Source organism: Lycorma delicatula, chromosome 1 (genome assembly GCF_047948215.1).
Source record: "Lycorma delicatula isolate Av1 chromosome 1, ASM4794821v1, whole genome shotgun sequence".
Lineage (NCBI taxonomy): Eukaryota > Metazoa > Arthropoda > Insecta > Hemiptera > Fulgoridae > Lycorma > Lycorma delicatula.
Window position 1 is genome coordinate 375,794,815 of NC_134455.1, and position 13,092 is coordinate 375,807,906.

The 13,092-nt window shown below is 28.5% G+C and overlaps 1 protein-coding gene across 1 annotated transcript in view; it reads right to left on the reverse strand.

The window, feature by feature from the left end:
• Positions 1-13,092, reverse strand: part of Cad89D (cadherin 89D) — a 188,970-nt gene that overhangs the window by 76,691 nt on the left and 99,187 nt on the right. The window contains exons 2-3 of the mRNA XM_075355037.1: positions 9,767-9,897; positions 2,764-2,919 (exon numbers count right to left, since the gene is read on the reverse strand). Coding sequence (XP_075211152.1) covers positions 2,764-2,919; positions 9,767-9,897 — 287 coding nt within the window. The remainder of the gene's footprint in view (positions 1-2,763; positions 2,920-9,766; positions 9,898-13,092) is intronic.

Here is a 13,092-nt window from a genome sequence, read left to right on the forward strand (position 1 = left end):
ACAATTTTACATTATTAATTGTAACAAAAATAACTAAAAAGTAACTGATAGAGTGAAACAAGATAATGTTTTTAACTCAAACTTTTTGTATGTCATCTGTTTGTTTGTGTTGGACTTATAGTCAAACAGGTTTTTATGAAAGTTTGCCTTAAAATTTCTTGCTATTAGGCAAACAACAATGTGTAATGAATTTTTATAAATTTTCAGTTTCAAAATGGCACCTGGTACAAAAGGTACAAATGGCACCTGGTTGGGAAGAGCACTGATTGTTTGCTGTCATTCACAGTTATCTACTGATGAGTGCTCTTGGTACATACTAATTTGTAATTATTACATTTTTTTTTAATTTATTGTGTGTCCTGTTGTAAAAACCTTTTAAAACAAATTCATAAAAACATATGATGTTAAAGTGGAACCACCTCTTTGACACATCTCTATTATTTAATTGGAATTGATGCTCACAATATTGCTAATATAATAAGAATACATTCAGCACTGGATAAACAATCACAGTGACTGGAAATCACTCAATTGAGTTTTAAATTTTAAGTAAAATTGTTAGTAAACAGTTTTTAAATATTTTCTTGTTTTTAATTTTATTTTGATAACTGTTTAGCATAGATCTTTACTTATATTTTCAGAGTACTTAAGGGTATAGCCTATCAATAACTGGGTGGAATGTTTGTTTACATAATTCCAAACATAACATATGACTATTCTGATGCTAAGAGCTACATATGAGACTAAAAAGGTAAGACACTGATTTACAGAATACCAAGAAGAATTCAGCAGCATGCTACTCTGCAACTATTGGTACCTATTTCTTAAGATTACCAACATTTCCCACATGCCAATATTCTGCCATATAAGTCATGTCACATTTAATGTAGTTCTAAATGTACAGTACAGTAGAGATTCTCTTAACAGAAGAAATTTGCAAGGGATGGCAATCAACTCAGGTAATGGAAACTTGGATAATGGAGATCTTGACTTTGATAAACAATAAACTCTTAAAACATATTCATAATTAATGGATGCAATATAATGTAAGCCCAGATAATTTTGATCTAATTTTCATATAATGATAATTAAATATATTTAGTAATTTACTTTAGATACTTCTATGTAATTGTAGGTTCATTTGTAGGAATCATAAATTGCATTGAAATATTATAAAATAAATTGTAACTAAACTTCTTTGATTTAAAAGAAAATGCAGTCTTAATATGGAAAGTCCATAACTTTTTTTTATTTATTAACTATGAATAATAATCAAGCGTTTCCGGACATGTTGATAAAATTTTTTTCTTGATTTTGATATGAGAGACCATGCCTTGAATCCTTGAAATGGTTTTAATAAATGCTCTCTATACATAGACACATGCATACATACACAAAAAGAAGTAAAATGTTTTGATTCATCTGAGCAGCAAAGTTGGATATTTGCATGCTAATCACTCAAAATTTTAATAGCAGCAGCAATTCATTTTCCAACAATACCTTAATTTATCATAAAAAGATTACTGTTCTAATTCAATGATTTTTAACTTTATCTTCTTGTAAAAATAAAACTCTTTTTCAATATTATATACAGTAAAAAAAAAAAAAAAAAAATGTATAATTTTCTCAGCTTATAAGAGGAAAAATTAAAGGAAAAACTTAATTATCTTAGAGACAAATACAAATAAAGAATAAATACAAAACTAACTTTAAACAAAAAAACATATTTTAATAAGGAAAAGAGAAAATGATTCAAAAAGGCCTTTAAATCTTTGAAACTGAAGAGAACATTTTGTAAGAATACATAAATTGTTGATTGAGGTATCATTCTGTACCAAAACAGAGCAAGTTATTAAAAAAAAAAAGCTATTGTGGTTGGGTGAATATGAATGCCTCACTGATACAGCAGGTGGCAACCTGAAATCGATTTCTATGCAAATTTGATTCAGTGTAGCTGTAGTCTCTTATGCTGATGAGACATAGATTCAACTTTTGAAATCATCAAGATTGACAAGTATAAGCAGAATATACATTCAATATTAATAAAATCCCACAAATAAATAATGTCTAAGCATATTGTATTGGGGAATAGGGGTGACCATATCAACCAATCCCCACCAACACAGAAAACAGGTATCAAGAAGTCTCATCTTACATATCCTGGTGGTTGTGAAAAGAATTGCTGGAAGGAACAGTATTTTTCTTATTCATATTTGTGTTTATTCAGAATTAAATTTTTCTAAAATTGCTTTAGAAATTAATTTTTCTAAATTATGTTGCTTTACAACAGGTTTAGTTTCTAAAGAGCACAACAAGCCATACTTTTGACTGTTACAACCTCCACAGATTCACTTGGTTATTCACTGGTCCAGATAACAACAGTATTCATTTTACTTTTCCTAACATAAAATATTAACTTATCATTAAAGATTAGCTCCCTCAAGAATATTTTGAGTTCCTACATCTGATTAAACATATTTGTTAAGAACTTATTAGTGACCCACTCTATCTGAGAAAATAATGTTTTACAAAATAATATATATGTTATGTAGTACATTGTGTACAAAATTTTATAAGAGATTTTTTGTAATATTTCATTTTAAGACAGATTTTCAAAGCCCTTTTAACAAATATGTACAAGTATGCTTTCAAAGTTATGCAGTTGAATTATCCTACTAAATGTAATTTCATAACATTAATAACGAAATAAAAAATAAATATTCATGTTATTTTGTAAATAATAATAAAATGTGATATACTGACCGTGTCATCTCCATCTATATAATCACAGACAAGTCGAAATTTGAGCACATTTTGAGGTGAAGGGCGATCAACGAGGTCCTCTAATGACTTAGCTAGTTTAATCGATACAACTGTACGATTAAGAGCTCTATATTTAAAGAATGCAATATCGTCTACCTGTAAATAAAAGTGAATTAAAAATCATTATAACACATGCATATGCACATGCACACTGACAGACGCAGTAGGTATACTACTGATACTGAAGTACCTTTAAAGACAAATTAATATATACAGTGTGAAGTGATCATAAAAGATACTGTTTTGAATGATAAAAGATGACCTTGCTCTACTGGTTCCAGAAATAGTTCAGTAGGTAAAACTTTACTACTACTCTACAACATTTTGAATTTGACACTACATGACTACCATCTGCTAAAAATAAAGGTTCAGCAGACTAATAAGAATTTTGAAAATGGTCAGGAATTCATGCAGGGATTAAGCAAGTACTTCAAAAGAGGATTTCTTTGACAAGGATTTACAAAATCTTGCGTCATAGTAGAATAAGTCCCTGAATGTGGGGGTATCTACGTGATGAATTAACAAAAACATGAACACAATAAATCTGTTTGTTGTTATTATAAGCCATTTGGAAGTGAATTTTTGTACATGTAATTAGGAAGAACAGGAGTTCTTAAAAGTTGTATATATATATATATATATATATGGTTGTTGATAAATGATTATAAATCAGAATACAATATTGCTGAACTTTCCTTGATTTGCATAGTATTAAAAATTTTATCCACTCTTTATGATAAAGTTGAAAATTAATCTCAAAACCTACTAAAGATTTTATCAAAATATAATGTAAATCTTTTAAAGTGTAAACAAATAATCAAGATTAACACAATTTCAACCCACACTGAAGTGATCATGAAATATAATTAAAATACCTAAGCATATAATATTTCCTGTTATTTAAACAAAACATTTATTTTTAACAGAATTTTAAAATTTACCCTTTACTCTTACTTCAGTGATAAAAGTTGAAATTATCCCACCCTGAAAAATCTTATTTAGAAAAGAAAGTTCTGAACAATTTATTCAAAAAATAAAGAGAGAAGCAATAAATATAATGTTTTTCACACCCCTTCAATAAGGTTGGAAACTATTCTTATCCTGTTAATACTGTTTTACTGTTATACTGTTATACTGTTAATACTGTTAATAGTGTTATTTAGAAAAAAATACTTTTATAAATTTCAAGTTAAAAGGGCTTCTTAACAACCCTTGCTTAAAATAAATAAAGCATAGAAAAAAGAAAATGAAGAAAAGAGTTATAAATAAGAATAAAAGATAAATATTGTTTTTCAAAAATTTTCATTTTTGAAATACAAATACATTTCAAACAATATCACTATCTGATAAAAAAAAAGCACAAAAGAGAAAAAGTTTCATAGTCAACCCAGTTTGAAATATAGCATTTCCACATCTGTTTATTTTTCTTTTTTTTAAATTTATTAGAATCAATCCCTTTATTACATAAATTACCACAAATAATTTCATAACTAAGACAAACCATTCCTTAGATGTAAAATGAAACAAATACCATCACAAAATGTATTTGTGTTGGATCAGAGCCATGTATTTTCTGTCTATGTATACAGTTGCATAATATAGAATCCCCTCATTAAGAATTTAGAAATATTGTTTGTTAACAGGAACTATTTTCTAACTTGATATTGTAATATGTTTTTTAATTCAAATTCTCAAAATGTATTGTGCACAGTTCAACATTGTAATTGCTACTTCAGGTTAGTAATTTACTTTTGTTTTAATTTCACTTACTACTTTTTTATTCTAATATTCAAATTATTTTACTTTATACTTAATTTCATTAATTTATTTTTTATTGTCCGAATAATTCACTTTTATTTTAACCACTTTACATTTCTAAACATTTATATGATCAAAGATATTAAATAAAATAATTTATCTTTAATATACTTGTAAAAAATGTATACAATACAAACAATTAAACATTTTTAATAAGTAAACACATTTTCTTCTATACGTGGATTCATCCAGGACACTTGAATTTTGCAGTTTAAATTTATCTAAAAAATATTTAATATATTTAATATTACTATGTTTAAAATATTTCATATTATTTAATATATTTAATACAGAGTGATTTTTTAGTCCTGTTACCCAATTTTAAATGTAATTTAAGAAAGGGAAATTTAGATGGAATAAAAAAATGTATTTGTTACTTACAAAAGAGATTTAATAAAAAGCTATTACTTACATAATTGTTAAAGAATATGCTAAAAATGCCCACCCCTTGCGGTTATACACACACGGACTCTTTTCAGCATATTAGCAGAAACCTTTTTAAGAGTCAAATTGGAAATATTCGTGATTAAGTCTGTAATATTGACTTTAAGTTCATCAATAGTGTGAGGATTGTTTTTGAAGGCCTCGGACTTAATATAGCCCCACAAAAAATAGTCAGGAGATGTGAGATCTGGGGACCTTGGAGACCATAAGCCCTTGCTTATTATTCGATCATCAAAGAACTCTTGCAGAAAATCCATGGTTTCTCGAGACGTGTGGCATGTTGCGCCGTCTTGCTGAACCAGCAATACCGTTCTTGAGGTTCCAGGAGGGACACAAATTGGCAGACAATATTCCTGTATACTTCACAATTTACTGTCTGTTTGAAGAATATGGGTCCGACTATACGATGACGAGATATCGTACACCACACACCAATTTTTTCAGGATGCAAAGATTTATCTTGTAAAGCGTTAGGATTTTCAACCGCCCAAATTCGACAGTTTTGACTGTTCACAAAACCATCTAGATGGATCCAACCTTTATCACTAAAAAAGTGTTTTTTAGTGATACAGATTTTTTTTTAGTAAACACAGTGTGTGTTTACTAAAAAAAATATTAAAACCTGTTTTCAAAAAATGAAACTTCTATTCCATCAATCTTGTAGAGTTCCTTCTTCAATGGTGGTGGGAGGGGGAGGCGCCTTAGCTGTCTGACCCAGGGCACCTCAACCCCTATGAGTGGCCTTATGAGTCATTAATATTTAACAATTTTAAAATATCATGTTTTGTCTAATGTTCAATGAGTTCTATAATAATTTATATTATGTTATCAAAAATATAAGCATTATTATAACATTTCGCTACACAAATTCAGTCATATAGGAATCATTAAACAGCATGCGTCCCATTCTCTTGTACACATATTTTCTATATCATAAACTACGACTGAAGAATGGAGTAAATACGAACAGCAGTAGAGGAAGAATAAAAGTTTTGGGAGGCATCTTGTATAGCAAGTGCTTACTGAAATGTATGATTACACTTTTCATTTAGCTTCAGAATTGCTGCCTTGCAGAAGATAAATTTTTCTATTATGACAGAAGATAATATTATAAAAATTAGATAGCTATAAAAATTCAGCACTTTTTGAGGACTCAGTAGCAAGATACACTTCTCAACTATTTATCAAATAATTTACATTGCAGTTGTTACATAAAAATTTATTATACCCATATTTATATAAAAACTTCTTAACTCTATTAATACAGAAATTGCTGACAACATCATCTATTATTTAGATACCAAACCAGGTATAGGTTTTGCCTCAAAATTTAGATTTTTCCATCAAATTTGGAAAAATAATATGATAAACAAATGAATGCAATTTGTGAAAAAATTATTTTTCTGATTTTAAAACTGATTCATTATGCCACTTCTAAAATTTATTCTATTCAAACATTTTCAACTGAAAATCAAAATTATCCAACATAGCTCTACAAAAAAATAAATAGCACATTCACAACAAAAGTTCATTCTTTCAACAAAAGGATCTTATAAAACATTTTAGAAATTTTCTTTATTTTATATTCCTCTAGTTTTAATTTGCAGCACATACATGTTTTTAAAGATCAGAAGCAGTAGTAATGAAAATTCAACACATTATATGTTTCTTAAGAATATCCTCCGACTTCCTAAACAATAAAAAATAATATATATTTATTTATTTATTACGATGTCAGTTTACTTGTTTTCTGTTACAAATAGGTTAACAATTTCACTTACCATAAATGGAAAAACCGGTTTAGAATGTCACAGTTAACAACTTGTTAATCACCTTATCATCAGAAACAGTATTAATTATGTCAATGTTTATCATATAATACCGACTGTATGCACCCCTTCTGTTTCAAGAGCAATTAATTAGATTAATTCATTTCTTGCAAATAAAAAAAATTTTCTTTTAACATGTCAAGTGAGCTAATATCATAATTAATCAGTATTAATGTATTTACTGATCAGTAATGTCCTTAAACATAATTAATAATGCATTTTAAATTTAGTAGATATTCATATCTCAGTAATTATCATTTCCTTTATGATTAACTAAGGAAATTTTATCAAAAGTAATTTCTAAAGATCGTAAGACTGTCTCTAAAGGTAAAAAATTAGGGTGATATAATTCTATTTCTCCATACTGCTAATATATGATATTTTATTACTCACTCACAGTCTGGCTTGTAAAAACTTAAGAAAACTACACATTTTTACCTTTTCTTTTTACTAATTTTTAAGTAAATTTAACTTTATACATAAATGAAATCTGCAAGAAATTCAAAAATAAACATCTTAATTGTCAAAAAGTTAAGATTTTTTTACTGTTTCGTCCAATTTTGGTGTTCTTTTAGTAACAGTTTTCCAGTTATCCACCATTATTAAGTAGTGTACCTATTTCAGTTAGGAATAATTATGTAAAGAAATAAGAAATGATTAAAAAACTGCTAAGCTAAATTTGTTTAGGTGAAAAAGAAAGTATTTGGTAACTAGAAAATGCAGATATTACATTGTCAATAGACGTAGTCTATTAAAATAAAAATTTTCCCCAGTACTCACGCCAATACTGTAATAATGTACACTCAAATGACTCATTTTACACTAAACTGACTGACCTGCAATATTTTCTAAGCATTAATCCTTCATTATCAAAACTTTTTTATTTAAATTTATGTAATTAATAAGAAAAAAATAATTGTAAATCCAGTAATTTTAAGATTAATATTTCATTTATTGTAATATATATATTTTTTCCGTTTTCCCATTTCCCCAATTTTTATATTCACAAATTTTTAAAATAGAAATAATACAACAAAATTAAGTTAAGTAAAATTTGTTCAGATTTAAAATTGTAAATATTTTAACTATTATTTGGCTTTTTTGAATCCAAAAATTAAACAGTATTTATTGTCATGAGTTAATAATTTTATTAAATTGAAAAAAAAAAAAGTTAATATGATTATTATTATGCTTTTATGGCCAACATGGGACCACTTAAGTCAATTTTAGTTAGATCTCTTCTGAGAAAAGCGTGTTATTTTACTCTTCCGAGCTGCCCAGTATTTCTTCATCCGTTCAGATCTTGCTTTCTTTTCTTCATCTGTAAACACCCTCATCGTTGTATTTTGTCGTTTGTCTGTCTTTTGTTTAAATCTAATGTTTTTGTCTTTTACCTTTTTAATTTTTCCAGTATTATTCTTTAGGTCAGTCAGGGAAACTCCCAATTCTTTCATATCTTCTCTAATTTCTTTGATCTATTTCTATTTTGATTTCTTTGATCCTACTTCTAGTTTTTGGAACCAGAGCTTTTTAACGATATTTCTTGACAGTCTTGTTTCCGGTGTCCTTAAGAGATGACCAAAGAAAGAGATTCTTTTTTTCCCGCATAGTATCAGTAAAAGGCTCTATTTCTCGATACACCACCTCATTTGACACAATTCACCATTGGCCTTCTTTTTGGTGTTTTTCATTGATACACGTCTGACAATTCTCCTCTCTATTTTCAGAACTTTGTCAATTCAGTTTTTCTGAGTGATTTTGAAAAGGGTCTCGCTTCCGTAGGTGACTTCTAGCTGAACTACAATTTTATAATGTTTAAGTTTTGTTTTATTCAAAAGGCATTTTTTGTTATATGTTGACCAAGTTAATTTTTGGGATTTAATCATTTTATTTGTCCTGTTTTGCCATGTCACTTTTTCATTTAAATTATAAGTTATTATTTCCCCTAGATATTTAAATTGTTTTACTATTTTAATTTTCTGATTCTAATTGTTAAAATTATTATTAAATATTTTTTTTCTTACTTGATGAATTTGCCAAATAAACTTGAAGTTTGTGTATGGGTTACGGAAATGGAATTTGTAGCCTATCAAAAATACCATGTCTGACCGGTATTCGAACCCGGGACTTCCGGATGAAAGGCCGAGACGCTACCACTCCACCACGGGGATCGGCAAGTGGTGCAATAATGTTTTTACTGTTTGGCTGACCGGTTATAGGAAGCAAATCTGACCCACACTTGGGAAAAGAAATCAAAATTTTTTCTAAAAAAAAAATTGGATCCATTTGACCCCTTCATCAAATTGCGTTTTTACCTTAAAAATTATGGAGTAATTAAAGTAAAACTGAAAAAGTATTATGGGTCAGTTGACCTCCTCTACAAGATTTATTACAGCAAATATATCGTGACCGGGTGATGATAACGTGAAAGCGTTTTTCATCCAGAAAAAAACTAAATATTTTTACTTTTTTTTGTCTTAAAAAAAAAATACAAAAATATATTTGATTACATATAAAATGTAATGCGCTGCCATGAAACCCTGAGGCGACTGTGTTAAGCTTTTTAGCGTGGGCTGGTCGTCTTGGGGGAGTTTAAAAAAAAAAAGAAAGGTGTTAACGGTTCATAGATTCTTAGGGTAGATTTTAGTGATAAACGTAAGAATAAAATTAAAAAAAAATACAGTTCTTGAATAATATCAAAATTTCTACTAGTTAAAGAATAATGTATCTAACGGGAGTAGGTTTACAATTAACGAATCGAATTTGAAGACATATTTGGTATTTTTAAATGATGCTATGACCGATATTAATTTCTATTACATGATTTGTGTAGAGAGTAATAGTGTACTTACTTTGTCAACTGGCTGAATCGTAAGATTGCGTCGAGGATGAACTTCTACTTGAAGAACTTCTCCCCCTACGGGAAGACTCTCCGAGACTCTCACAAATCTCAAATATTCTCCAGGAGGATAAAACTGACATCCTAGAAAAATAAAATAGAAGTATAAATATTTTAAGTAATTTATATAAAGAAAAATATGTACAAAAGTTCTTAAAGAAATTTTATAAAAAATCTAAGATTTGCAATCTATCAAGTTTTTATTTTACCTCCGGGTCCATTGTTAGGTATTGCTTCAGACGATGAGATGAGCGATTTGTAGCGTGTGTGAAAATGCCATACCTGACCGGGATTCGTACCCGGAACCTCCGGATGAGAAGCCGAAACGCTACCACTCGCGCCACGGAAGCCGGCAAATCTATGAAGTTAATCATTATGTGCTTCACTATAATATTAGTTACTTATTGCCTGAAATTGTATCTTAATAGAAAGTTTAAATTCACCTACATCACAGGGACATGGCCGGAAGACTTTCTTAAGAAAAAAAACAAAATAACATGATTTTAACTTCCAAAGAGTAGTATTCAAATATAAGAGTATATTTAAAATGTCAGAGTATGAAGTGAAATGTCAATTACTTTTATTTGACGTAGTCAAATATAATTATGTTATATTCAGCAAAGATTCCTCTGAAATAATGAAAAGAAGATCGAGTAAAAAAATGAAGGAATCGATCCCCTGGATATGGATTCGGAAAAAAAGGATAAGGATTGCGAACGGACTAATAAAAATTATTCTAAGAGATGTAGAAAAAGAGGTAAAGGAATAAGCATATGTTTTATAAATACAGGAAAAGCATTCGACCTTATAAATTGGGCTAAACTAATGAAAATATTAAGAAGCCAAAGAATGGAGAGAAGAAGATTAATTAAAGAACCGTATCTAAATCAGAAAACGATTATGAAAATAAAGAATGAAGAGACTGAATGGTTTAACTAATAAAGAGGAGTGAAGTGAAGACGCTATCATTGATCTTGTTACATACATTTTGTGAGGATATGTAAAAGATTTTTTACAAAAGAATGAAGGAACCAGGTAAAGTAGAGGGGATATAAACTTTAAACTTTGAATAGACATGGTTTTATTAGGAGAAGCACAGAATATTTAACGTACCTTTTATTTTACAATTAGAAGATACTGTGGCATGAATTTTAGGAAAACATTAATGAGATAGCAGATTCGTAATATATTATTTTAATATCTAATTAATATCATACTTTTAGAAGTAGCTAAAATATTGTAGAAAAACAATTTTTTAATGTATTGAAGGTAAATGTTTCTATATTAATTTTTATACCAATTACACTAAAATTTCGGATATTTTATGGTTTTAATTATAGAGTTTTTGTTGTTTTTTTAACTACTAGGTTCAGTACAAACTAAATAAATTCATTACTTTTTAATTGTTCGATATTAAATTCCTAATAACATGAAATACTTTAATATTGATTATTTCTCCAGTTTCTCGAGGTGTTTTCGATGACATTGTAAATTCGTAAATTTACAATGAATTGTTATTATAAAATCATAAATTAACTTTCTCATGATTCTCTATAAATATTATTAATTGTATGAGAAAAAAATAGCTGTAGCACATCGGGTGAAATTTATACTTCACATTTTACTAGTTTACGCGAGGTGAATATCATGTTAACTAAGCCAAAAATTATTTTTCAGCACAGAGAAAAGAATGTGTTATTTTTTCATCATCGTCATCATTTTTTAGTGTTTTTCTTTTTTTGCAGTACGGTAAGTTTTTACTTTTGTTCGTCTGCCCCTCTGTAGCATCAAAACACACACACACGCACACACACACACACAGAGAGAGAGAGAGAGAGAGAGAGAGAGAGAGAGAGAGAGAGGTGGGAGGAGTGAGAGAGACACACACACACACAAAAATAAAATCGTAACCCACCGGGTTGGTCTAAGTGGTTAACGCGTCTTTCCAAATCAGCTGATTTGGAAGTCGAGAGTTACAGCGTTCAAGTCCTAGTAAAGCTAGTTATTATTACACGGATTTGAATAATAGATCGTGGATACCGGTGTTCTTTGGTGGTTGGGTTTCAATTAACCACACATCTCAGGAATGGTCGAACTGAGAATGAACAAGACTACACTTCATTTACACTCATACATATCATCCTCATTCATCCTCTGAAGAATTATCTAAACGGTAGTTACCGGAGGCTAAACAGGAAAAAGAAAGAAAATAAATTCGTAGACGTATATGCCAGATTTTCAAACTAGAAAACCAAAATTGCTTAAAACTTACCAAACAAATTAATAAATAAATATTCTAAAATAGAAAATTTTTAAAATACACAAACTGAACTATCTGGTGGCTTCCCAGGTACAGCCCTCCAGGTATCTGGAAGTAAATCTGTTAAAATTAAAAAAAAAAAGATTCTTCCTGTAAAAATTATTTCGAATTATGTATAAATTCCATTTGCTGTAATTCTTGTTCCCCTAGAATATTCCGTTAATTATCATAAATTGTCTTTCAACATGGAACTGAACCCTCATTTTAAATCTCAAAAAGGTTTCTATGAAGGTTATATAAAAATTTATTTTTAATATGTAACCTGAGCGTATGAATTAAAATATCAAATCAAATATTGTTTTTTTTTGTTCAAGTGCATTCTAAACAAACAAGTACCGTCATTCTACTTTTCGGAAAAAAGGGGCAGCCTTATGATGTATATTTTAACTGAAGAGAAATACCGCAGACATTGCTGAGATTGTTCAGTTATGTAAATTGCTCTTTAATTCAAATAAGTTCATTCTTCAAAGCGAAGAAGCAGTTTCATGTAAAATAATAAAATAATAGATGTATCGAGTATAAATAAAAAATATATAAAATTATTTTGCTTATGTTTTGTACGGAAGAGAAAAATAACCATGAAAATGCATGTAAATAATTATTCATAATTGTAAGTTAAATTATGTTCACAAATACACAAAATATCAATCGCAAAAAAAATTCGTCACTCACCTACTTATGAAAATCATGGGACAATGGAATTTTCTGTTAAGTTGCTGATATATATCGAAACTTTATCAGATTTTGTTAAATGAAATATTAAAACAAAATTCGGTTTTTTTTCAAAATTCCAATTTTATAAAAAACATGTTTTAGTTACTTATATTAAAGCACATTTACGGTGAAAAAGTGACTTTCGTCACTCACCTACTTATGAAAATCCTAGGACAATGGAATTTTCTGTTAAGTTGCTGATATATATCGAAACTTTATCAGATTTTGTTAAATGAAATATTAAA